Consider the following 27,111-nt stretch of genomic DNA (forward strand, 5'->3'; position numbering starts at 1 on the left):
CTTCCTCGTCCTCGTCCTCATCCCTGTTATGGCCATGGTAACCATACCTTTGTGTATGTCCCTCCTGATCATCTGTGCCACTTCCACGCCTCAGACGGACGACCCCACCAAGAAACTCGTGTTCTTTCTTGGAGACTCAACGGCCGATGTTGGAACTAATAACTACATCACAACCCCTTTAAAAGCCAACTTCCCCCCAAATGGCATAGACTTCCCCGGGGGCCAACCGACTGGGAGGTTCAGCAATGGCTTCAACAACGCGGACGAACTTGGTTAGTTCACACGTAGTTCACTATACTATCTCTCAAGGCTTTGTACATTATAAACGATATGCTGATGATATGTTGACTGTCTCAGTAAAGAATTTCGGGTTGATGATGAGCCCACCTCCTTTCCTGTATCTGCTCACCCTTGGATCGGGATTCCAACAGCAACTCAGCAAAGGTGTAAACTTCGCCTCTGGGGGTGCCGGACTCCTAGACATCACCAATATCAACAATGTAAGACTTTAACTCGATCCATTGTAAAGATTCCTAAACTTCCGCCTAATTCTGATTATGCATACCAACTTTAAACTCTGACTATTGATTTGTTATGATTTTGCAACTGATTAAGATTCCTAGCGCTTACTCACGTGGTACTATCAAACGTCAACCAAAACAATATAGGCAGCGAAACAACGTCGTATTATTCTAGTATATTATGGCTACGTTCGGTTTTCATGACAAAATAATATTGAGATTGAGTGTGGGATTGAGTATGGGATTGAGTATGGGATAGATCTAGATTGAATATTAGATAAATATAAAGGGTTCGGTTGATCTGACAATCTTCCTATGCTTTAAAAGATATTTAATTTATATAATTACTTAACACATATTTACCTATATACCATTCATAACCTCAGTTTCTCCGCCGGCGAAGATCACCAATTTGCTGGTGTAGCACCTCTGTTGCCGCCTGAGACATGGCAGTCGATACAGCAACAGCGTTTGCTGAGGTTGCTGAGGCGGCAAAATCTAGATCTGCCTGGTGTGGTTGAAGGGGGGTGAAATGGAACTAAAGGTTAATCATTCCCAGTGGCGGATCCAGGATCCGGAAACGGAAGGGGCGGAATATATAGTATTAGCTTGATTTAGTGCGGACATGACTATTTTTTCCGTTGTTTGGAGCGACGCCGGAGGCAAACGGAGGGGGCAGAAATGGTAATTTTACGTCCCGATAAGGGGAAAATAGTCGCACGGAGGGGGCGACCACCCCCTCCTCCTCCTGCCCCCCTAGATCCGCCACTAATCATTCCCCATACTATTTTTGTCGCAGGGGTACGGGTGCGAGTCACAATGGGGAGATTATCCATCTAAGATAGTATCATGGATTAATTAGTTAGTCCAATTTTACTAACCGAACATAGGATTAAACAGTACACATGCAAAGTTGCACCAATTGAACGCCCACTAAATAATACTCTCTCTGTCCCATTAGAAATGAAACATTTTTCTTTTTTAGGTTGTTTCAACATAAATGATACGTTTCCTAAAATGGAAACAACACTATCTCTACTTTTTCTTCTCTCTTATTTTACTCTCTTTTCATTAACTTACAAAACAACACTGCATAAAATCTCGTGCCAGAAACCAAATGTTGCATATTTATTGGGACGGAGGGAGTACAACGTCGTTATATTTCCAACAATGTGACACCGTTTTACTTGACCTCCGACCGTGCCACGCAAGTAAGTCATCAAGCTATCAAAAAGTTGCAAAGTCAGAACAAATCAATAGCTCGATAATTTACAGGCAGGTTTCTTAGGTACCCTTTCCGTTTAATTTCATGCCGCGTTGCATTGTGTTGCCAACAGACAGTGCCATTATCGGAACAGATCAACCAGTTCGCTACCGTCCGCAGTAATCTCAGCGCCTTGATAGGCGACCCCGCAACCGAAGCGAAGCTCAACCAGTCCCTCTTCTTCATCAGCATCGGCAGCAATGACATATTTGGTTATTTCAACACAAGTGATGCAAAAAAACCTCCCAGCACCTTCATCAACATGATGCTATCAGCATATTCTCAGCATATCAAAGTAAGATTTTTTTTTTAAAAGATTTCCAAACACTTTTCAAGCTTTAAAATGACTTCAAACGAGGTGGTGTACATACGTTAGGCGTTATACGGGCTTGGGGCGAGAAAATTCGGGATCATAAGCATTCCACCGGTAGGCTGCTGTCCGTTTTCGAGGCTAATCCAGCTGAACCTTACCGGGACGAACGGGTGCTTCCCCCCGATGAACGAGCTTGCTCAGGCGTTCCACCTCGCCCTCGATGGCCTTCTTCTCCACATCAGCTCGGAGCTTCCGGGGATGAAATACTCTCTTGGGAACACATTCAATATGACACTTGATGTCATTAACAGACCAAGAAATTCCTGTAAGAAAAAGTGCATCAAATTCTTGCCATATTTCAGTGTTGGAAACTAAAAAAATACATGCACAAAGTGAAGAAAAAACTTGAGAGGGTGTGGATATTTCCAACTTCTTTTAATTTCACTATTTGAATTATATAAACAAAAAAATACTCTCGCAATTCCATAAAAATAGCTCTTTCTATTTTAGTTCGTCTCATAAAAATAACACATTTCTATTTCTGGTAACTTATTTTTCTAATTAGAATATAATTATATATAAATTTATTTAACCTTATAAAAAAAAAGGTTTGGAATTAAATTGGAATATCATAAGTTCAACTTTATTCCACAGTATTCTGATTCCAACTCAATTCCTATTTTGTGATATCTAACGGAGCCTTAACCTCTTCTGTTTTCCTACGTCAGCCCTATTCGGATCGGTGGATACGGCATGTTGTGGGAGTGGAGCCCTGAACGCGGAAGGCCCGTGCAACCAAAAAGCGGCGCTTTGTTCGGACCGCCTCTCGTATCTATTCTGGGACATGTACCACCCGACTCAGGAAGCTTCGATACTTGCGGCTCTAGAACTCTACTTGGGCCCAACTTATGTGTCGCCGATTAGCTTTAGTCAGCTGGCAAAGGAGTGACAGGACAACTTGCTATACACATTGTCAAGTTTGTGTTCATTCATAATAAGTGACATTGCAAAGTGTTGATGGTAATGAGCAATGAGGATTTATTTGGAAATCCATTTTGTTTACACAATTTCATGTAAATTGGAATAATATCAGTGTACAAATGATCCACTTTAGTTTTTGGTTTTTCACAATTAAGATGACATATTGACACGTCTCTCTTACTTTATTCTTCCACTTAATACACAAAATAAAGTGGCATAAATTCTATGCCGCCCAAGGAAGGGCTCATCTTTCTTAGGATAAAGGGAGTACATATTTTCAATAAAAAAATTTGTAGCTTTCTCTAGAATTTAGAATAACTGTGCACTGAGAATTGTTTTTGCATCAGATTGACGTACAGATAGGGATGGACACACATTAAAGAGACTAGGGCCTTGATTTATTTTATTCATTAATATTTTCATATTTTTAGTTTTTTGTGTGAATTATTATGTAAAGCCCTTGTCATCATAAAAAACATATTATAATTATTTTTTTGAAATTTAGAACGAATCGCCACTACCAAAACAATTTACAGCGTTCGCCGTTGTATACACGTAGGTACCAAAATTAGTAGATTCATCTATAGATGTGTTTACATGTGATATCATTTACAAATATAGATGTTTGTTATTTTGTTGCTTATCAAGACAAATATTTCTAACAAAATCTTTAAGAGTAAAAACAACATATGCGAAAGGGGGATAAATTAAACTATGTAACTATTCCCGCATCAAATTGACATGCATGTGAAAACCCAAAACAATGGATTCATGTGTGTATGAGTTGATCAAACGGTAGAATGGTAATGTCTGAGGTCAAAAGTCTGAGACTCTACTCCATCGTGACATGGTCTATAAATTTATATTCACTTAAAAAAAATAGTGAATTCACTTCTAGGATTCGATCAAACATTGGAAATAAGTAACACAGCAAATAAGTTCTAGCTATTTTGTTTACATGCGATATCATTTAGTATAAATCTTGATTATCTAACTATTGTGTTTATATACTTAAGATGTGATTTTATTCATGAATTACAAACCATATCTTCACAAGCAAAAACAACAAGGTAGAAACCAATAAAACAAGCATATAAGTTCAATATGCATTATTATAGTACAAAGCAAGTAGGAAAATTCAAACATATGTAAATTTCAGGGATAGGCCTCAATGATAGAAATAATTGAGCCAATATGTTTGACAGTGTAGCTACTGAAACCAGCCCCTTTGATCACTAAATCCCATTCTTCAACAGTCCTCTCTCTCCCTTTGTCTGTGTGAACCATTATCATCATGTCCAGCGCCAGCCTTGCGTCGGTATACTTGTCTTCTTCACCTTCCACGATCACCGCCTCCGCGATTATAACCTTGCTCGTCTCCTTCGGAACTGCTTCTCGACATTTCGTTAGTATCTTCATGCACTCGAAATCGCTCCAGTCATGCAGCACCCACTGTGTGTATAGGATAGGGTTAACGTAAAAACTACTCCCTCTGTCCTAGTTAAATGGGACAGAATAAAGTAATTTTCTCTCTCAAATTAAAATATTCAACTCTCATTCTCTTTCTATTTAGTACTTACACTCACATTTCTTATGTTCAGTTAAACACATTAACTTTCAATTACTAAAATCTTGTGCCGATTAAGATTTGTGTCGTCTTAGCAGAGATAACCCCATAGGATTTTATGCACTCTTATTTTAAGAAAAGATAATTGGATTTTTAAAGTACTCCATCCTTCTCGTCTAAGATGACACATTTCTTGGCCGGCATGACATTTTAGAAATTATTGGTTTAAGTGTTTAACTGGAGAGAGAAAATGTGGGTGCAAGTATTAAATAGAAAAAGAAAGATGAATATTTTAAGATGAGTGAGAAAAAGTGGTGGGTGTATTAATTGGAGTGAGAAAGTTTCCAAATAAGGAAATGTGTCATCTTAATTGGAATAAACTAACAAGAAAACGTGTCATCTTAAGCGGGACAGAGGGAGTAGGAAATATGAATAAAGTAACATAGAGATGATTATTTGATGTTTAAAAATAGGATGGAAATAAAAATAAAAGAGAGAAATGTAGTTGAAATATTTTAATTATTTTCTAAATAAGGAATGGGTCATTTTTATTGAGACGGACGAAAAAGCAATGTGAGTCATGTTCAATAGAACGGAAAGAATATGAAGTTAATCAAAGGACAAGAATCAAATTTGTTATGAAAAATAAGTTTTAATTTAAAAAAGCCAAACTAATACTCCCTCTTGAGAAAAAAGTATGAGTAGTTGTTGCAAAAGAAAATTCTAAGTGGATAGAAGAGAGTACACAAAAGTGGAAAATTAGACAAACTAAGATTAGCATATATACCATGATGAAAGCAGCATCAGCCTTAAGGACATGTTGAAACATGTCCCCAGCGACATGCTCCACTCCTTGGCCTCCAGCATCAATTCGCTCCGCTTTTTAAAAAGTAGGAGAGAGAGGGGAGTATTGGAGTATTGGTTTGTGGATTGGTTGAGCTCGAAGAAGCCGCGGTGGGTCAAGTACCTCATGATGCGGCCGAGGGCGGAGGGGGAGCAGGCGAGATCGGGAAGAGACACGGCGGCTTTCGATGGGCGTCGGCTATTTCGAGCTCGATTGCGCACTTGACTAGGGCCATTGGAGTGAAGCCGAATATATATTGCCAGATTTCTACCTCAGCCTTCTCTTCTTTGATTGATTTGACATCCATTTTGTCGATTGAATTATTGAGTGTGAGGTTTTGTTAGGATTCTTCATACATGCATAAGTCATTATATAATGCAAACAACTAGTAGTACTTCATACAACATTTAACTTATAAAATAACGGTGATTAAAACCTCATGCTGAAAACCAATTGCTTCGCATTTAGTGAGATGGAAACCAAGCACCATAGTTTGATAGTGCATAATCGTAGGCATCCTCGTAGCCGTACGTATGAGCTTTAGCCCATGCCACAAAGCTAGCATGGTGTACGGTCATGGAGGGTCCCGAGTGGGGTCTCAGAGGGATAGATCGAATCCACCTTCGGCCAACTAGTGTTAACCCGATTTCGTTGGGATGGAAGGAATAGTCTACATTATAAACTTGTTATTAAATTAAATACATAATCACAATAGTTGAGGTTGTACGCGTCATTAATCAATACTACCTTCGTCTCCCAAATTTTGACACACTTTGACCCGGCACGGGTTTTAAGAAATGTAATGGAAAGTGAGTTGAAAAAGTTGGTGGGATGTGGGTCCTACTTTTAAAGTGTTAGTTTTATAATAAAATATGAGTAGAAATGAGTTAGTAGAATATGAAGTTTACTATCAAAAATGGTAAAAAGTGAAGTGTGTCAAAATTTGGGGGATGGAGGTAGTATATATATTATATCTTGGCAATCAACTACTCCCCTATAAGGCTATACTTATAAAATTTGATATTCTTGGCAACCAACTACTCCACTATAAGTAAAAAATTTGATATTCAAATTCACAAAAAAAAAGAAAGAAACGAGGCAGAATAATTAAATGAGATATTAAGGCATTGATCTAACTAGGGCATCAAAGTTGATGATGCCCACTTCTATTTCGTTTTTATCGATACGATTCTATTAAAATTATAGTTTTTGAACTAATTAAAATTAATAAAGTAAGAAAAATTAAAAGAAATGATTTCTAACAAAATACTCCGAAAAGATACAACAACTAAGGGCAGCTCCGGTTGCTAATGCTCTTATTTGATGTGTTCGCCGTTGAATACACATAAATACCAAAAGTAGTATATTAACACGTATATGTGTTTACATGCTATCATTTATAAATCTAGATGTTTGTTGTTTTGGTTGTATATCATGACAAAAGTTTCTAACAATATCTTTACAAGCTAGTAAAAACTGAAAGAAAATGGACTAGATTTGGACTAATATGAATTAGTATATAATTATAATTGGGCTGTAATTATATTTATTCATGAATTACTAACAGTATCTTCACGAGCAAAAACAACATATGGGAAATGGGATACACACCAATACAACCAAGCATATAATTTCAAAATGCATTATTATTAGGAAAACTCAAACATACTATGTAAATTTCAGGGATAGGCCTCAATGATAGAAAAAATGGAGCCAATATCTTTGACAGTGTAGCTACTGAAACCAGCCCCTTTGATCACTAAATCCCATTCTTCATTAGTCCTCTCCTTCCCTTTGTGTGTATGAACCATTATCGCCATGTCCAGTGCCAGCCTTGCGTCGGTATACTTGTCTTCTTCTCCTTCCACGATCACCAACTCCGCGATTATCACCTTCCCCGTCTCCTTCGGAACTGCTTCACGGCATTTCTCCAGTATCTTCACGCACTCCTCGTCGCTCCAATCATGCAACACCCACTGCATGTACGGGATAGGATTATCGTAAAAACTATATATATGTCCTATTTTATTTTTTATCAGCTCGGATTTTAAGAAATTGTTTTACTCTGCAAAAAAAGTGGGTAGAAAAATTTACTGGAATGCGAGTCCGACTTTTATACATACATTTTATAATAAAATGTGAGAAAAATAAATTTGTGGAATGTGGGGTCCAAATGCCAAAAATAGTTGAAGTGAAATGGGACATTAATGATGGACAAACAAAAAAGGAAAAATGAAATATTTAATGGAGGAACGAAGTAGTACTTTTATCGTTAAAATTGAAAAACACAACGGAGATAGCATATAGACACGAGTCATTGCAGCATTCGTAGTGAGAGAAAATGTTGATGAAGTAGAAAAGAGATAAATAAAATAAATATATTTTAAAATTGGAAATAACTTCCATTTCGTAGTATGGAATTAGTTTTAATGGAAGGACAGAATTGGAAAGATAAACTATTTTGTTGTGGACGGGGGTGTATTAAAATAGAAAAATGTTCAATAAAAACATTCTTTACGTAAAATTGAATTTTTTTTATAAAAAAAGTAAATGAATACTCCCTCCATTGAATATCTATGTCATTTTGACAGGTCTACCATTTAAAGAACTATTTAATTTTTTTAACTTTTAATATACAAACTCCACATTTCAATATAAAATTAACAATAAAAATAAGAATCACATTTAACAAACTTTTTTAATTTATTTTTCTCATAAGGTCAAACAATTTATTAAAACTCATGCCTAATTAGAATGATTCTTTAAATGGTAGACTAAAGCGTAAAAATTTGTAAAAATTCATAATGAATTTTTTAAAATTAAACAAATTCAAATAGAATATATACCATGATAAAAGCAGCATCAGCCCTAGGGACATGTTTGAACATGTCCCCAGCGACATGCTCCACATCTTGTCCCCGCGGGGCCGCGGAGACAACGTGTGGCAGATCAAAGTTGATCCCTCGGATCCACGGGCACGCCTCCACGATACAACGCATGGCCGTGCCATCGCCTCCGCCGACATCCACCAACGAACCGATCCCTCCAAACACCTCGCCGTAGCGCTCCATGATCTCGGAGACGGCCCGCCTAGCGTGGCTCGCCATCCCATCGTTGAAGATCTTGCTCTGGGCCGGATTCTGGGACCCGAACTCCCAGATATCCTCCCCGTGCGCGGCCTCGAAGGCCGAGCCTCCCTCTAGAGCGGCCCGCTCGCTCAACTTATGCCACGGGGCCAGCATTGCCTGGCTGGCCTCCATCAGCAGAAACGGAGCGAAGCTTTTCGCTCCGTTTTTTAAAATTTGGCGGGAAAGAGGAGTGTTGGAGTATTGATTTGTGGATTGGTTGAGCTCGAAGAAGCCGCGGTGGGTCAAGTAGCGCATGATGCGGCCGAGGGCGGAGGGCGAGCAGGCGACGGCGGAAGCGAGGTCGGGCTGAGACACGGCGCCGCCGTGGCTCTCGACGGCGTCGGCGATTTCGAGCTGGATTGCGCACTTGAGTACGGCCATTGGAGTGAAGCCGAACACATATTGCCAGATCTCTACCTCAGCCTTCTCTTGCTTGATTGATTTAACTTCCATTTTATCGATTTGATTTTGTGAGGCTGGGGCATTGTATAATGCTAACAACGTACAGTATACATGATCAAAATGGTTATCCAATCATATACACGTGTCGTAAAATCAAAGTATTCCTTGTTATTGTGAATGTATGGTTGGAAATGTAAATTTCATGGATAGGCTTCAATAATAGAAATAATGGAGCCAATATCTTTAACAGTGAAGCCGGCCCCTATAATCACTCTTGTCACGTCGCGGTACTTGTCTTCTTCTCCCTCAACGATTATCACCTTCCCCGTCTCCTTGGGAATCGCTGTCAGTATCTGCATGCACTCATCGTCGCTCCACTCATGCAGTACCCACTGCGTGTATAGGATGGATGGGGTTAACGTAAAAATTACTTTTTATCGTGAAAACTAAAAACGCCTCACAAACCATTCTTTCTTCTCACAATAAAACCTGAGTTTCTACTTAAAACGTCTACTAATCAATATAATTTGAGTGGATTTTAATAATCCCTAAGAAATGTGCTTTGCACCTTTTGAGACACTTAATTACAAGGAAACTGAAACATATTAAAACAAGTCTTTATTTTTTTTCATTTTTTCCTCTAAATTCTAAAAATGGCAAAAAAGACTCTCTCCATCAGTTAATGTTCACTTGAGAAGTTAATTTTTAGACATTTTTAGAAATTATTTGAATTTTTTTTTTCTCTCAATTATATAGAAAAATTTTCAAATAACAACAAAAATTATGAATTGTTCAAGTAACAAATAAGAACCGACTCCGACAAGAGGCTCAAATTCTTATTAGTAGTTGTAAAAAAAATTACAAACCCCTTGGTCCCTTAAAAATATACTCCCTCCGTCCCATTGAAGATGACCCACTTTCCTTTTTACTTTGTCCCAACTAAGATGACTCATTACTTAAAATGAAAATACTTTTATCTCTATTTTATTCTCTCTCTCTTACTTTACTCTCTCCTCTCAACACACAAAATAAATTTGCATAAAATCTCGTGCCGCCCAAGAAAGGGGTCATCTTCCTTGGGACGGAGGGAGTACTACTTAATTACCTTTTTAGTTTGTCTCTTAATCCTATGCTTCTTTATTTTAAAAAAAATTTATGTAATGAGATAGGACTCATTTTCTATTGATTATACTATAATCAATTTTATTTCTATCTCTCGTATTTATATTATGCATTAAATCTTGGGTACCTTCAAAAGTTCATATTTTTAAATTTTAAGAATTGGAAGAAGTAAATACCATGATGAAAGCGGCATCTGCATTGGGGACATGTTCAGCGACATGCTCCACGCCTGGTCTCTGCTGAGCAGCAGAGACAACGTGGGGGAGATCGTAGTTGATCCCCGGCACGCCTCCACGATACAATGGAGAGCCGTGCCGTCCCCTCCGCCGACATCCACCAAGCAACCGATCCCTTCAAAGACCTCGCTGTACCGGTCCACGATCTCGGACACCGCCTGTCTAGCGTGGCACGCCATCCCATCATTGAATAGCTTGCTCTGGGCCGGATTGTGGGACCCGAAGTCCCATAGTTCCTCCCCGTGCGCGGCCTTGAATCCCGAACCTCCGTTGGGGGCCAGCCTCCATCACCAAAAGCGGAGCGATGGTATTCGCTCCGCTTTTTGAAAGGAGGAGAGAGAGGGGAGTGTTGGAGTACTTGTTTGTGGATTGGTTGAGCTCGAAGAAGCCGCGATGGGTCAAGTACCTCATGATGCGGCCGAGGGGCAGAGACACGGCGCCGCCTATTCCGAGCTCGATTGCGCACTTGACTAGGGCCATTGGTGTGAAGCCGAATACATACTGCCATATTTCTACCTCAGCCTTCTTTTCTTTGATTGATTTTACATCCATTTTTATCGATTGAATGAATGAGGATGTGAATTTTTAGGTTTTGTGATGCTTCTTCATACATGCAAAGCCATTATATAATGTTAGCAGTTAGTCTGTCCCAACTCTAAGTCATAATTTTGCTAAAAGTGAAATTAATTACTTATAACAAGACAACTAATTAAAAGAGAGAGTCTATAACTTGTATGGGGACAAAGAGAGTATTTTGTCCGTCCCAGTGAAGATGTATAAGATTTTAAATGTTGTTTTACGGGTAAAGTAAAATTAAATAAAATAAAGAACAAACTATAGACAATGATGTTTACATTTTTATGAATGAGTTATCTTGCATGTCACAAATAAAAGAAAGGTAGGTGTATGTTATTTTGTGAGTAGTAGTCATTGTCAAAATATTATATCCTTCGTCCTTATCGAGGTAACCAATTATAGTTTAGAATTTGATAATCAATGAGGCAGAATATTAATACTCCATCAGTATTCAAAAAATTGAAATATTTGAAACGGTATGGGATTTAATGCACAATTGATAAAGTAAGTGAAAATAATTGGTAAAGTAAGAAAGAGAAAAAAAATGAGTAAAGTAAGAGAAAGAAAGAGAAAAAATAGTAAAAGTAGAGTTAATTAGTAGATTGTGAGGTCTATGTCCTAAAATAGAAAAATTATAAAGTTTCTATTTTTAAGGAACGACTCAAAATGGAAATAGTTGCTATTTAAAAAAAAACAGATGGAGTATTGATGTGCATGGAAGTTCTCCGTCCCAGCCTAGTGAGACGTATTCCTTTTTGGTACATCCCAGTCTAAGTGAGACGTATTCCTTTTTGGTACATCCCAGTCTAAGTGAGACGTTTCCTTTGTTGGCAACAATCAACTCACTCCTCTCTCCTACTTTATCCTCTTATCTACTTTTTTCTTTCTCTTACTCCCTCCGTCCACCATTTAAAGAACCCTTTTGTCATTTTGGTTTGTCCATGATTTATAGAACCATTTACTTTATTCCACTTTTAGTATGCGGAATTGCGGATCCTACATTCCACCAACTTTTTATCCTCACGATTCAATACTCCCTCCGTCCCATTTTAGGAGTCTCATTCGAGATAAGCACGAGTTTTAAGAAATGTAAAGAAAAGTTAGTGAAAAAAAAAAGTAGAATGTGGGTCCCACTTTTATATATATTAGTTTTATAATAAAATGTGAGTGGAAAAAGATTAGTGGAATATGGGGCATATTACTATTTATGGAATATTCCAACCGGGACTCCTAAAGTGGAACACCCACAAATGGTAAACCGGGACTCCTAAAATGAGACGAAGGGAGTATAAAACTAATACTTTCAATGGGTCCCACATTTCACCCACTTTTTCCCTTTACTTTTCTTCACAAAATTAAATAATTTCTTAAAACCCGTGACAAGTCAAAATGGGTCTTTAAATGGTGGACTGAGGGAGTACTTTATTCTCTCTTTCTTATTTTATCCCCTCTCTTACTTTTTTCTTTCTTTCTCTTTCTTACTTTATTTAGACATTAAGGACGCGTTCGGTGTGTCATATATCACCAGAAATGGCTTTATTTCTGCTCATTTATGTTGTTCGGTGTATGTGGTTTATTTCGTATGGACCCACATAATTGATGAAGCCAGCACTGTGTGCCGCATAAATGAGATAAATAAATTCTATTGGTATTTTTTTGGAAGAAAAGTTTTACCAAAAAATGAGAAGTGCCCTTCCCAAATTATCCCTCTCATTTATGTGTTCCCCCCTTTCTCAGCACACATTTGAACACACCAGAATTTTCGAAATCCCTAACCCTAGCCAGCGGTGGTGTTGAAGCTCTCATCCCGTTTCCAATCTTTATTCGCTGTCAAAACAAGGTGATCGGAAGCTCTCATCCCATTTCCAAGCTTTGATTTTGTGTTTGGGCTGAATCGGGTACCAATTTCAGGTACCCCGTGATTGCAACGTCGAGATTTTTCTTCTTATCAAATAAACATGTTCATCACATTTGGGCTTGCATAGCTCGAAATTTTTCAGCCCGTCGTTGTTCGAAACCTATGTGTCAAGCTCGTTCGAAAATAATTCAAATTACCTCGTAGGGCAGCCTGAGAGCGAAACGGTAGAGATGTCCTTCACTTTTTGCTACCTCTATTTCAACTGGTGTGAAACTCTGTTCTGTGTATTTTTGAATGTGTATTTTTGCTACAGCGTGGGGAGATGAAAATTTGAAATACGTACAGGGGTAATTTTGGCAATTTGCTCATGAAGTGGGGCAGCTCAATTAAGTATGGCTTAAAATAATTTCCAATTATATCTAAAACTGGGCCCTTATCTTAAAAGGTGAACACCATTATCAAATATGGAGAAGGTGGGCCATGCCATGTTAATTCCGAAGCAGTTTTATTTCTGATATTCGCTAACAAACGAAGCGAACGACTCCTTATTTTACCACTAGGTCAACTCATATATCGGTGATGGCATCTTACCCTTGTAGACTTGATGATGGTTTCTGTCTTCTCCCCGAATTAGTTCTTCTCTTCAACCTTCGATTTTCTAATAGACTCCCTCCGTCCGTGAAATGTTGTCCTAGTTTGATTTGGCATGGGTTTTAAGAAATGTGAAGAAAAGTATGGAAAAAATTGATGGAATGTAGATTCCACATTTATATATTAGTTTTATAACAGAATGTGAGTATAATAAGTTAGTGGAAAATGGGTTCATTTACCAAAAATGGGGGAAAAAAAGTAAAGTGGACAACAATTCACAGACAACCGAAATAGAAAAATTAGACAATATTTCACGGACGGAGAGGGTAATACTTTGATTCTTTTTCTGACAAGACCTATTGAAAATGAGAGAAAAACGTAAAGAGATAACTGAAAATGTGGATGAAAATGATTTTATCACCTATTTATAGGCCAATAAATACTTTTAAAATGACTACTATTGAACCACCATTATAACAATTATAGAACAAACATTTTATCAACTAAAATGCATATCATCATCGCTACACCTCCTCACAGAAATTACCAATAAACCAAGCATAGAAGTTCAAAATGCATTATTGTAGTACAAAACAAATAGGAAATCAAGGACAAGCCACAATAATAGAGAAAATGGAGCCAATATGTTTGACAGTGTAGCTACTGAAACCAGCCCCTTTGATCACACAATCCCACTCTTCAAAAGTCCTCTCCTTCCCCTTCTCAGTGTGGGCCATCATCACCATGTCCAGCGCCAGCTTAGTGTCGCTGTACTCGTCTTCTTCTCCCTCGACGATCACCGTCTCCACGATTATCACCTTCCCCGTCTCCTTCGGAACCGCTTCCCGGCATTTCTTCAATACATGCATGCACTCGTCATCGCTCCGGTCATGCAGCACCCACTGCGTGTACAAGATAAAGCTAACGTAAAATACTTTCTATTTTAGGAAACATTTTTTTTCTTTAATGAAGTGAGATCCTTCTCTACTAATGATATTTTAATTACCTTTTCTTCCTATCTCTATTCTGACTTTACTAATTTTATCTTGAGAATTGAGAACACTGTATATAGATTATAGGCGGTGCATTCTTAGTGATATATTAATAATGTATTCTGAAAAAAATTAACTTTTGGTCCTCATGAGATCCGACTCTGGTGTTGCACTCGTCCAATAAAAAATTGCATATAACATAGATATTAGCAATTGAAGTATTGAAATGAATTTTCGTTCTCATGATAATAATATTTTTTATTTATTTAAACTTTACTAACTATCTGTCCTTTAAAAAGAGAACATTTTTAAAACGATATATATTTAAATACACAGTTGAAAAAATAAGAGCATGAAAAAAAATAAGTGATAGTATAGAATGGGTACCACTTCAGTTAAGAAAATTTGTTTTCTTAAAATAGAAGGTTTCGTTTTAAGGGAATGTATAAAATTATTGAATTCATAATAAAATTTGTTGTATCTAGAAAATTAAATTTTCTGCCATAGCATAGATTATGACTAATTGATATGAGTTGACTTGGCTACTTTTCTATACTCTCTCCGTTCTCCAAGAATATGCAATTTAGGTTTAGCACGAGTTTTAATGTAAAATTAATAAGGTAAGAGAGAGATAGAGAGAAAAATTAATTAAAGTATTATTAGTGGAGAATAGGTCACAATTTATTAAAGTGAAAAGACTATCCAAAATTAGAAAATACATATTTTTCTGAGACGCACTAAAAAAAGATGTTACTATATGAATTAATCATGAACAGAGTACCTTAATGAAAACAGCATCAGCCTCGGGTATATGTTTGAACATGTCCCCAGCGACATGCTCCACACCTCGTATCTGCGGAGCCACGCAGACAACGTGGGGGAGATCGAAGTTGATTCCCCGGACCCACGGGCACGCCTCCGTGATGTAACGGAGCGTCGTGCCATCGCCTCCACCGACGTCCAACAAGCACCCGATCCCTTCAAACACGTCACCGCACCGCTCTATGATCTCGCAAATGGCCCGCGTGGCGTGGCTCGCTATCCCATCGTCAAACAGCTTGCTCACGGCCGGATTCTGGGACGCATAATCCCAGAAATCCTCCCCGTACACGGCCCTGAAGGCCGAGCCCCCGCCGGGCGCGGCGCTGGCCCGCAGCCTGTGCCACGGGGCCAGCATCTCGGGGCTGGCCTCCATCAGCAGAAACGGAGCGACGCTGTTCGCTCCGTTTTTGAGGAGGAGGCGGAGGGAGAGGGGAGTGTTGGAGTATTTGTGCGTGGATTCGTGGAGCTCGAAGAAGCCACGGTGGGTCAGGTACCGCATGATGCGGCCGAGGGCGGAGGGCGAGCAGCAGACGGCGGAGGCGAGGTCGGGGAGGGACACGGCGCCGCCGTGGCTCTCGATGGTGTCGGCGATTTCGAGCTCGATTGCGCACTTCACTACGGCCACTGGCGTGAAGCCGAATATGTATTGCCAGATTTCTAGCTCGGCCTTCTCTTCTTTGATTGATTTAGCATCCATTTTTGTTGATTGAGTTATTGAGGATGTGGATTTTGAGGTTTTGCCCTGCTTCTTTGTACATGTGTAAGGCATTATATAGTGCTAACAAGTGAAACATTTGCCTTTTTAAATTGCCCCACCTAAAAGATAAATTTCCTAAAATAGAAAAGTATTTCAACTTTATTTTTTGGTGAGAGAAGGTAGGCCACCCGCCACCCAACATTCAAATACCTAAGTTCTATGAAAGTGGATTCTAAAATCTAAAATATGAACTCTTTTAAGAAAACTATAAGCGCCATAAAATTTAATAAAACAATTAACCCTATGTAAAATTTCATATACAGAGAAACAGATGCTTCAAATTTAATGGGATGGAATTGAATATATATTATCTACTTTGTAGAAAGTTTGATATTCAAAATAATTATACTCTGCAAAAAATAGTTTAACAGTGAACGACACATGATCTCATGAACCTCATATATACATATGAGCTTAGCCCATGCCAAGGAGCTAGCATCGTGTGCGAGCATGGAGGGTCACAGGTGGAGTCAGAATGATCGATTGAATCCACCGCCCGCCAACTCGTGTTGGAAAACTCCATTAGTTTTATTCTTGGAGCTGTCGCCGACCTCATGTGTCCGCACGCCAATCACATTGGCGAAAACTAAGGGGAAATATTTTATAATTGTAATTAGCTGGACATGTGGTAACCAAATCAATAAATGTTAACCCAATTTCATTGGGCAGAGAGAATAATTATAGTATACATTATCAACTGGTTATCCAATTTAATACACATAATCCTAATAATTGAGGTTGTATCTACGCGTCGTTAATCAAAATATTATAACCTTCGTTCTTATCTTTTGCAACCAACCACTCCACTATACTTATAAAATTTGATATTCAAATCACAAAACAAGAAACGAGGCAGAATAATTAAATGGGACAAGCATTGATCTAGGGCATCGGAGTTGAGATTATAAAATTTATATTTGCTGAACTCATTACAAAAGAAGTAAAGTAAGAAAAAAATTTAAAGAATTTACTTTGACAAACTAAGAAATAACTCTCGTTTATATAATTAGGATTCTCTGAAAAAATACTACTCGAACCTAAGACCTTTAGATTTAGCCGTTTGGGCATTACCATTTCGTTATTAGGCTAACTTACACACAAATAATGACATTTTAATTTATATAAAAAGGGATCAATATCATGGCCCATTACAATGATTTGAAATAATGACTTCTTTATTTATATGAAAAAGGACAATAGTCATGGCTATTAGATTACAATTTAGGATTCGTGCACGATTTAAATTACGACCTCTTTATTTATATATAAAAAAAAAAAAAGGACCAATACTCATGGCTATTAGATTACAATTTAATATTCATGCATTGATGTGTTGATAGAACTTTTTCATATTTTAATCATAACATATTGTGTAGATCCTTTTCAGTCGGTGTAATACTAATAAAGTATTTTAATCAAGGTTGTTAAATGTCATTTTAAATCGTAGCACACCGCCCATGAGAATGATTAGTGGGATTAGCAAAATAAAAGTAAACTAGTTTGAATTGTTAAACTCATATATACATTTGAGACAATGACACAGCTAATGAAACAGCTACGAAATTTTAAGCATTATTTGATCTGAGCTTGACTTAGCTAGGCTGTTAAAAAAATTTAAAGGACTTTTTTTTTGGGATAGGCCTATAGGTTTATTATAAAAAAAATTTGTTTATCATTGGTAAAGCCACTAATGTATTGGATTTATAGAGTATATTTGCTTGTTAGAATGCTAATGTTGTTATGAAATATTAATTATTGGTAGATAATTTATTGTTATATAATAATAATAATAATAATAATAATAATAATAATAATAATAATAATAATAATAATAATAATAATGTTTGTGTATTCAATTTTGGGTCTGATTTGTGCAGCGGGAGAAGAAGAGGTAGAGAATATGAGACATCCGGAGAAATGGAGTCAGAAACGAGACGGTGGTCGGCACTTCAAATTAATTTAAATTTTATGCACAATTAATTAATTATTATATTGAGATGAATTTATTTAAATTATTTACATTCTTAATAAAAATAAAATAAGTAAATCTCCTTAATATTAGACTTTCATGTCTGTTTACTTTGTCAACATTAGTTAAGCCGGTGGATATGGACCATCTGCTGTCTGAGCATGTACACCTATTGGTCCATGATCTAACAAACTAAGATGATAAAATTTCATTAATTTTTTTCTTTTTTTGGTAGTAATCGGTATTTCTGCAGTATAACAATTTTTTGAAAGATTATTGATCCAGGGTTGAACAGTTGCGTTATAATTCGAATTTTGAAGTTGTAATTGATTTCGTGGTACGACAACATCGTCCATGTCATTCGTGATCGAGGTTCACTTGGATTCTTCGTTTAAACAAGATTAATTTTAAAAAAGAGCTAAACTGGCAAGCGATAGCCAATAAAGAGACGCCAAGTCAGCAGCAGGCGCACAAGCTTCGGTTTCGTCAACCATCTGATCTTCTTTCACCATCCCTCCCTCTAGTCCCTCACTCAATCAAATTTCAGCCCCAAAGCCATAATCTAGACACAAGTTCAGCTCAAATCCGCAGCAATAAAGCTGAAAATCCATAATCAAATGGTTTTCTCTTCCGTAATTGCATCGACTCCCCACGTTTGCTTGCCGAAGATCGCCCGCCCCGCGCTCCGCCGCACGATTCGATGCTCCGCCGCGTCGGTTTCGCCGGGATTCGATCTCAAGACGTATTGGACGTCTCTAATTAGAGAAATCGATCAGAAGCTCGACGAGGCGATTCCGGTGAAGTACCCGGAGCAGATCTATGAATCGATGCGCTATTCGGTTTTGGCCAAGGGCGCTAAGAGAGCGCCGCCGGTTATGTGCGTCGCCGCCTGTGAGATTTTCGGCGGTAATCGCCTCGCCGCCTTCTTTTGCTCTGTTTTAGCAGTGGGAAGGTTGGATTCGGTCTATCCGAGGGTTCAATTCGAATAGTAGTTCCCCTGTCTTCTATCAGTGGCAAGCTTCAATCGAGCTGCCCTAACAATTCGAATATTAGTTCCCCTGTCTTCAATCAGTGGCAAGCTTCAATCGAGCTGCCCTAAATCACAGAGACTGCAAATGGGAACATGATAGTTTTGCTTTGTTTTAGGAGTGGGGAGGTTGGATTCGGTCTATCCGAGGGTTCAGTCCTAGTAGTAGTTTCCCTGTCTTCGATCAGTGGCAAGCTTCAATCGAGCTTCCCTAAATCACAGAGACTACAAAAACATGATAGGTTTGCTCTGTTTTAGCAGTGGAAAGGTTGGACTCAGTCTGTCCCAAGTGTTCAATTCGAATATTAGTTCCCCTGTCTTCAATCAGTGGCAAGCTCAATCGAGCTGCCCTAAATCACAGAGACTGCAAATGGGAACATGATAGTTTTGCTTTGTTTTAGGAGTAGGGAGATTGGATTCGGTCTATCCGAGGGTTCAGTCCAAGTAGTAGTTTCCCTGTCTTCGATCAGTGGCAAGCTTCAATCGAGCTTCCCTAAGGTTCAGTTTGAGGAGTTGTATTCCTCTTGAATCTTCTTTCATGTTGGGTTTAATTTACTCCTGAGATCTATTTTTCAGAATCTCCCTGCCAGATTATTATATGTTATACTTACCTCAAGAATGTTGATGGTTTGCTTTGGTGTAGTATAGTTCTAACCATGAATTCCACCGAATTTGTGAACTGAAAATCAAACATCTTTGAATCTTAAACTTAGGAATCGGCACAATTTCATTGTGTATTACATTTTTTTTGAGGTCAATGTTAAATTTAGTGTCTGGAATTTGTACGGTCGTTTTCATATGATCTAGTTTCAATACATTGGTTTAATTTTGTTTATAATCTCTCATTCCTTGACATATGTGCCTCGGAACAATAGGTCCACGCTGCTTCACTGATACACGACGACTTGCCATGCATGGATGATGATCCATCAAGAAGAGGCAAGCCCTCCAACCACACAGTATTCGGTGAGGATATGGCAATATTAGCAGGGGATGCATTGTTCCCTCTTGGTTTCCAACATATTGTGTCCCACACCCCCACAGATCTCGTCCCTCAAAGCCGCCTCCTTCGGGTCATTGCTGAGATCGCAAGGGCAGTGGGGTCCACCGGCATGGCTGCAGGTCAGTTTCTCGACCTCGAGGGTGGGCCGAACGCAGTCGATCTAGTGCAAGAGAAGAAGTTTGGTGAAATGGGCCAGTGCTCTGCTGTTTGCGGCGGCCTGCTTGCCGGTGCCTCGGATGACGAGATTGAGCACCTGAGGAAATACGGCCGGGCTGTGGGTATTTTGTATGAGGTGGTGGATGACATCCGGGAAGCGAAACAGCAGTCGGGAGAGGAGGATGGAGGCAAGAGTAAGGGTAAGAGTTATGTGTCTGTGTATGGAGTTGAGAAAGCAATGGAGGTGGCTGAGGATTTGAGATCACAAGCAAAGAAAGAGTTGGATAGGTTGGAGAAATATGGTGATAAGGTTATGCCTTTATATAGCTTTGTTGATTATGCTGCTGATAGGTATTTTGGGTTTGAAGAATTAGTTTAATCAATACTTGTTTGTATTCAGTTTTAGAGAAACTTATTCAAAACCTTATTGGAAATCTTGATGGATTAAACTCAATTGTGGAGTTTGTTTGTGTTATATAGTATTTGCTATAAACTTGAAAAGTTGGATAAATGAGTGCATAAATCATGTTGTGTTGTGGTTCATGCGCTCAATTAATTAATTGGTGCTTCCCATTTTATGATTTGTGATGTGTGTAATTAGTAGTTTAGTTTGGTTGGTCCGTTGGTGTAAACAAGCCAACTTGGAAATATCTTTTATAAAATAAATCACTGAATTTATTTCAAAATAATATATTGATTTAGTATAAGAGTATCTCATTATATGATCTGATAAAAAGTGCAAATGAGAAATGGGATATTTAACAGTGAATTAATAGAGTAATTAGCAGCAATAGTTAATAAATTAATAATCACATGCTATGATTTTTGGGACCAAGGTTGGAGCGTTTTCCACGTAGAGACTGAGTCATTGCAATTACTAAACACATAGGATTATTAGATTCATTTGAACCTTATCCACAAAAAATTAGGATGGAGCCAATAATGAGATCGATCGACTTTAAAAATCCACGTCACTGTGATACCAATCCAGCGTCACTCAAAATCATAGGAATTGAATTTAAATGCTGGTTTCCGAAATCACATTAATAAATATCTCATATTGCATCAAGTTTTGGGATATCTACTCAATATTAATCATTTTCTATTTATAAATATCATTAACATTGATAAATATGTCCCTTTTTCCACTCAAAATATTCTACACACATTAGATTATTCACAATACACTATACTCCTGCATTAATCCCTTCCTGATATTTTCTTCACATGATATATGTATATTACTAACAATTAGAATATTCATCACAATATATTTACAATTAAATTACTCATAACTATCTTTTCAATTAAAAGACATGCAACAGTTCGTGATACACTCTCATTTCATTAAAATTAAAACTCGTGCAACATTCCATTTATGATATTTCTAAACACAATATATTATTCATATACAATAAAATTCATTAAATATATTTCTTGAAGAAAAAGGCAGTTAAAATTTTCCTCTAATAGAGAGAAGCTTAAGCAATATACACTACTTCAAATACCATAGCTAATCCATGAAATCATTTTCAGAGATATACTTTTACATCAATTGGCAATAGCAATGAAGTTCAATAATCTGAAGCTCACAGCCGTCTCAAATCGGCATCATTAGCTACGTACAAATCCGCATCCCTGGTGAAAATCTCACTCTACGTAAACTGCAGCAGCTGATTGCGGAAAATTGCGAGCTACTTGTCGAGATTCAGATGGCGATGGACGAAACAGGGAGCTGCGGAAGCAGAGGAAAGGATCAGAAACCGCCGTCGGCGAATAACCGCTTACAGCAGAAGAAAACGGAGGTTTACAATGAGGTTTTGCAACGGCTTAAGGAAATCGGACGTTCCGAAGCTCAGGAAATGGATTTCGATCATCAGCTTTGGGCGCATTTCAATCGCCTGCCGCACAGGTTACGATTACTTCCCCAATTGTTTGTTATCAGATGATTGATATTCACTGGCTTTAATTTTTCTGAATTTTGGTCGTATTTTGTAAAAACTAAATGAAATGTTGCTATAAAATGAGATTGAAATGTGTAAAAGTTTAACTAATTCATGCATGTGTTATCGATGAGTGATTTGTTTGTTATAACATCAGATGATTGATCTTCTCTAGCTTGTAAGTGTTCCTTATCGTATTTCATGTAATTTGTGAATAGTAAATCAAATGCTGTTGTAGAATGAGAATGAAATGTATGTTTTTCTTACTGTCGATGAGTGATTTGTTTGTTATCGGATGGTTGATCTTCTCTAGCTTGTGAGTGTTCCTTATCACTGCTGAATTTTGTTCGTATTTGATGTAATTTGTGAAAACTAAATGAAATGTTGCCGTAGAATGGGATTGAATTGTGTGTTTTTCTTACTGTTGATGAGTGATTTCTTTCATGATTGCATTGAGATTGACTATTGAGCATTTCGTGAATGTGATTAATGGTGTGGTAGGTATGGGATGGATGTGAGCTTGGAGAGGGCGGTTGATGTTCTCACGCACAAAAGGCTGCTGCATCTGGCGCGTGATCCTGCTAATAGGCCGTCTTTTGATGTTCGTCTAGTGCAGGTTGGTTCATCAATGTCAAGCCTAATCCGCCACAGTTTTTTTTATGTCTATCTGATTTTGGATAATCTTGTGGGACATGGTATTTCTTGCACACAAACTTAATAGAAGTTGGTCAGTTTCGGCCTCACATTCGTTGATGATCTGTCCAGAAAGGGATGTTTGTGATCTTATATTGGAAGGAGTAGTTGAGATCTTCATTTTTTATTAAGAATGGGAGGATTATCTAGGATAGATCCATGAAACGAGGCTCCGGTACCTATCCTAGCAATGAAAATTTTGGAAGAGTTTGTAGTAGATAAGAGCCGTAGTATTATCATGTACGATGGTAAATATTGAGAAGGCTGTAGAATCCAGCACAGCTTGATTGGTGAATATAGGGATGATCAATAGTTTCTCATCTTTCTTGTTTACTGAAATTGTACATATTTGGCTGAAGTTATCTCCAAAAAGAATAATGAATCACTCCAAAATATGCTGTAAGGTTAGAAGCATGGTACAGGTTCATGAAATACTACACGCTCATTCAAAATTCATAGGCATTTTGCCTTTTTTGCTCAACTAGATATTGTCATGCTTGAGGAGGCATCTTGTTTTGGTGTATAGTATACTAGCATGTAGTTCTCGTATCTGGTTGATATAATATAATCTTAATTCTGGGTGTTATCTTGTTTTATACAGGTAATACCTGCCTCAGATGGAAGTTTAGGAGATGCAGCACATTCAAGTTCTCCGAGAAAGGGAAGGTATTACTTATGAGGTGTATTTTCTGAAATGTGCAATGTTCTTCACATTGTTATCACTTTTTCTTCGTTTTCGTCATTGCAGCCATTTGGTGATTTTAACTAATCTGAAAATTTTCTATCCCCTCTTTGGTTTGATTCATTGGGATATTATGATATCTTACTACCATTGCGAATGCAGCATCCATCCACCACCTGCCTTTGGATCTTCTCTTAATCTTGAGGAACTTGCGCTTCAAGCGTGCGAATCAGAAATAGAAGATGCTGATATTGGCGCAGATGCCAATACAAAGTTAAGAAGGTATGCTCTATATAGATGTGATCTTTTTGGTTTTTAACCTATCAGTACCTTGATCTGACAATTGTATTCTAGAGCTTAACCCTTCTCTTACAATTGGTAATGTAGGCCCATGCATGAGATTACTTTCTCAACAATTGACAGGCCGAAGCTCCTTAGTCAGGTAGCGAATATTGCTTACTTATTCTGAAGCATGACTCCACAATATGATTTTCAAATTTTACAAACTCACAAGAACATCTGTTTGTATCTCTTTGTAAGTTAATTGAATCAAGCTTTAGCAATTCTGTGACGCTGCTTGTAACTGCAGAGTTTTTTACTATACCTTAAAGGTGTGAACCATAGCTCTGTGACTGAACTAGAGTGGTGAACTTGCAGCTGACTTCTTTATTAGCAAAAGTTGGGCTCAACATTCAAGAAGCACACGCCTTTTCAACTGTAGATGGTTATTCTCTTGATGTTTTTGTTGTTGATGGTTGGCCATTTGAGGTACTCCATCTTCATTTTAATTCCACCCCTAGTAGAATTGTTATTTACTTTTAAAATCCATTCAAGCTCTACAGAAATACACATCATTCTTAAGTGGCATCACCTTATCATCATCATATCACTGAAGCTGAGAAGAATGGCTTGTTTTAGGGCCTTTTAATACTTTGATATGCATTCTCAAATGCAACCTGTAGATCCTCGCAGTTGGAGAGTTACTGACTAACCCTTATCTTTCTACTCATCAGGAGGTTGATCAACTTCGGGCTGCACTTGAAAAAGAAGTTCTAAAAACTGAGGTAAGATTCTTCTAAGCTTTGTGGTATAAATATTATACTATTAGGATTTTTGGTACTGCCCATAATTCCTGACGTATTTGTATTGCACGTTCCTTCCTCCTCTGCATGATTGTTATGATCTATACACTTTTTTTCACGAGATAGTATAAAGCACGAGAAATTTAAGTAGAACGTTATATAGTGAGACTTGATTCATGCTCTGTAAAGCTAAAATTATGTAATCTTGCAGAAAAGTTCATGGCCTCATCTAGAGTCTTTGCCTCTTCTCAATGAACATCAACAGATAAGGGTCAAATGTGAATATGATCAACTGACAGTACCCAGTGATGATACTGATGACTGGGAAATCGATCCTCAACTACTGAAATTTGAGTCCAAAATAGCTTCAGGATCATATGGTGATTTGTAAGTATCATGGATGCCATTTTTTTAATCTTAACAATGCAGTTGAGCATATGATTCACTGTAGAAGCTCTATGTTCAGATACCGAGGTACTTACCGTAGTCAGGATGTCGCAATAAAGATACTCAAGGCTGAGCGCTTGAATACAGAACTCCAGAAGGAATTTGCTCAAGAAGTGTATATACTGAGGTTTGTCGATATTAAGCACTAGCTTATTACTTAGGCCTGATATTTGTGCATTGTTTCAGATGTATGATGGTTTTTTGTATTAACAGAAAAATTCGTCACAAAAATGTGGTTCAATTTATAGGGGCATGCACCAGGCCTCCACACTTGTGCATCGTTACAGGTACGTGTAGGCATATGTATCTATTTCTTCTTCCCTCTGAGAATAAAGTTCGTCATGCACATGTTCTTCTAACTGCAGAATTCATGTCTGGAGGGAGTGTTTACGAGTTTTTACACAAGCAAAGTGATAGTTTCAAGCTTCCAGGATTACTTAAAGTTGCTATTAATGTTTCAAAGGGAATGAACTTTTTGCATCAGAACAACATAATTCACAGGGACTTGAAGAGTGCAAACCTTTTGATGGACGAAAACAAAGTAGGTATTCTATCCCAACACGGACGATCTTAGTGTTGTTTAACTTGATATACATCACCGGAGTTGGAGCATTGAGACCGCATAATGGCTGGCTGGTTTCAGGTGGTTAAAGTGGGCGATTTTGGAGTGGCAAGAGTGAAGGCGCAAACAGGTGTGATGACTGCTGAAACCGGGACATATCGGTGGATGGCCCCTGAGGTATATTCTCTTCCGTATAACGAAAAACAAACAATTTGGGATTTTCTTTTGCTTGATGCAAAATGTGCATGGATGAATTAGTGAAGAGATGGGACATGTTTGAGCTTATTAGTTAGTTCTTTTCCCGCGCTTTGTGTAGGTGATCGAGCATAAGTCGTATGATCACAAAGCCGATGTGTTCAGTTTTGGGGTGGTAGTGTGGGAACTACTCACAGGAAAAGTATTATTCTACTTGTTTGTATTTTATACTTCAATTTCGCATGTTGAATATCTTCTTCATTTTGGCTTTGCAGCTTCCGTACGAGTATCTCACACCTTTACAAGCAGCTGTTGCTGTTGTCCAAAGGGTAATTGCCAACTGCTCTCTCGTTTATTACTCCCTTCGTCTACTACTAATAGTCTTGGCGGAAGATGACATGAGTTTTAATACGAAATTAGTAAAGTATGAGATAGATTTTTAGAGGAGCTCACTAAAGAGAGAAACTTACCAGAGATGGAAGGGGACTAATTTTGCGAACGAACGAAAATGGAAAATCGGGACTATCGACTGTGGACGGAGGGAGTATTGGTTATTTAGTTGTTACTTACGAAACGTGTGGTGCTTCGTGATTGCATTTAGGGTCTCCGGCCAACTATTCCGACACACACAAATGCAAAGCTTGCTGAGCTACTTGAGAGATGCTGGCAGAGAGATCCAGCTTTAAGACCTGACTTCTCTGATATAACTCAAATCTTGCACAAAATTATAAGAGAGGTATGTTTTTCTAAGTAAGTTGAGGGTTTGAGTCTTAAGATCGTCGTGAGTTAATAAGGAACCATTAATGATTTGTTTTTTAAATATGCTTATGAATCTCAAACTGGTTCGGTATACAACAGGTTGGAGGGGATCGGGGCGGGCGAAAGGAGAAGGGACCTGGATTCTTTTCTGCCCTGAGACGTGGCCATCGCTAGCGGATAAATTTAATTTGTAACTTAATACTCCCTCTGTTCTAACTTAAGGAGTCTCACTTTGATTTAGCATTGGTTTTAAGGAATGTGTATAAGTGAAATAGTATAATTTTTTAATGGAATGTGAGTAGAATGAGTTGTAGAATATAAGATTTATCTATCGAAAATAGTAAAAGCAAATTGAGACTTTTAAGTTAGAACAGCAGAAATATTTTTGTTCGTGTACTCCAATTTTGGATTAGTTGCCCCGTAGTTCATTTTGTGGTGTAGATCTCTCTCTTCAATATATTGCTCGCATTACAGTTGACTCATTTTTGTTTATGATAAAATTCAATACACTACACCTCTCTTACTTCACTCTTTCTATCAATTATTTATTTTATTCTCTCTTTACTTAATTCTCTCTTTCTACGTTTTTTTATACAGTATTCAAGAAAATTATGTTTAG

At 37.9% G+C, this 27,111-nt stretch overlaps 6 protein-coding genes and 1 pseudogene across 6 annotated transcripts; 3 read left to right on the top strand and 4 right to left on the bottom strand.

The window, feature by feature from the left end:
• The first annotated feature begins 34 nt into the window (after positions 1-34).
• LOC125209778 (GDSL esterase/lipase At5g55050-like) lies at positions 35-3,047 on the top strand. Its single transcript, XM_048109360.1, has 5 exons — positions 35-272; positions 358-500; positions 1,859-2,080; positions 2,162-2,423; positions 2,827-3,047. Exons 1-5 carry the CDS (start codon positions 35-37, stop codon positions 3,045-3,047), a joined length of 1,086 nt encoding a protein of 361 aa, XP_047965317.1.
• Positions 3,048-4,150: 1,103 nt separating this feature from the next.
• LOC125209098 (acetylserotonin O-methyltransferase-like) lies at positions 4,151-5,816 on the bottom strand. Its single transcript, XM_048108699.1, has 2 exons — positions 5,434-5,816; positions 4,151-4,531 (listed from the first exon to the last, which is right to left on the bottom strand). Exons 1-2 carry the CDS (start codon positions 5,473-5,475, stop codon positions 4,235-4,237), a joined length of 339 nt encoding a protein of 112 aa, XP_047964656.1. The 5' UTR covers positions 5,476-5,816; the 3' UTR covers positions 4,151-4,234.
• A 1,194-nt stretch (positions 5,817-7,010) lies between these two features.
• On the bottom strand, positions 7,011-9,110 carry LOC125212672 (acetylserotonin O-methyltransferase-like). Its single transcript, XM_048112900.1, has 2 exons — positions 8,337-9,110; positions 7,011-7,466 (listed from the first exon to the last, which is right to left on the bottom strand). The coding sequence occupies exons 1-2, from the start codon at positions 9,069-9,071 to the stop codon at positions 7,170-7,172; spliced, it is 1,032 nt and encodes a 343-aa protein (XP_047968857.1). The 5' UTR covers positions 9,072-9,110; the 3' UTR covers positions 7,011-7,169.
• Positions 9,111-9,220: 110 nt separating this feature from the next.
• On the bottom strand, positions 9,221-10,930 carry LOC125211772 (annotated as a pseudogene).
• A 2,913-nt stretch (positions 10,931-13,843) lies between these two features.
• Positions 13,844-15,972, bottom strand: LOC125211534 (acetylserotonin O-methyltransferase-like). The gene is made up of 2 exons (XM_048111370.1): positions 15,177-15,972; positions 13,844-14,305 (listed from the first exon to the last, which is right to left on the bottom strand). Exons 1-2 carry the CDS (start codon positions 15,912-15,914, stop codon positions 14,009-14,011), a joined length of 1,035 nt encoding a protein of 344 aa, XP_047967327.1. The 5' UTR covers positions 15,915-15,972; the 3' UTR covers positions 13,844-14,008.
• Positions 15,973-18,410: 2,438 nt separating this feature from the next.
• LOC125216121 (heterodimeric geranylgeranyl pyrophosphate synthase small subunit, chloroplastic) lies at positions 18,411-20,604 on the top strand. The gene is made up of 2 exons (XM_048117745.1): positions 18,411-18,887; positions 19,846-20,604. Exons 1-2 carry the CDS (start codon positions 18,561-18,563, stop codon positions 20,506-20,508), a joined length of 990 nt encoding a protein of 329 aa, XP_047973702.1. The 5' UTR covers positions 18,411-18,560; the 3' UTR covers positions 20,509-20,604.
• Positions 20,605-21,641: 1,037 nt separating this feature from the next.
• LOC125215828 (serine/threonine-protein kinase STY46-like) lies at positions 21,642-26,860 on the top strand. The gene is made up of 16 exons (XM_048117396.1): positions 21,642-22,041; positions 22,574-22,688; positions 23,367-23,431; positions 23,610-23,729; positions 23,835-23,889; positions 24,105-24,215; positions 24,461-24,511; positions 24,741-24,916; positions 24,996-25,103; positions 25,190-25,263; positions 25,342-25,517; positions 25,620-25,715; positions 25,855-25,935; positions 26,009-26,062; positions 26,335-26,469; positions 26,592-26,860. The coding sequence occupies exons 1-16, from the start codon at positions 21,842-21,844 to the stop codon at positions 26,664-26,666; spliced, it is 1,692 nt and encodes a 563-aa protein (XP_047973353.1). The 5' UTR covers positions 21,642-21,841; the 3' UTR covers positions 26,667-26,860.
• The last annotated feature ends 251 nt before the right edge of the window (positions 26,861-27,111 follow it).

Source organism: Salvia hispanica, chromosome 3 (genome assembly GCF_023119035.1).
Source record: "Salvia hispanica cultivar TCC Black 2014 chromosome 3, UniMelb_Shisp_WGS_1.0, whole genome shotgun sequence".
Lineage (NCBI taxonomy): Eukaryota > Viridiplantae > Streptophyta > Magnoliopsida > Lamiales > Lamiaceae > Salvia > Salvia hispanica.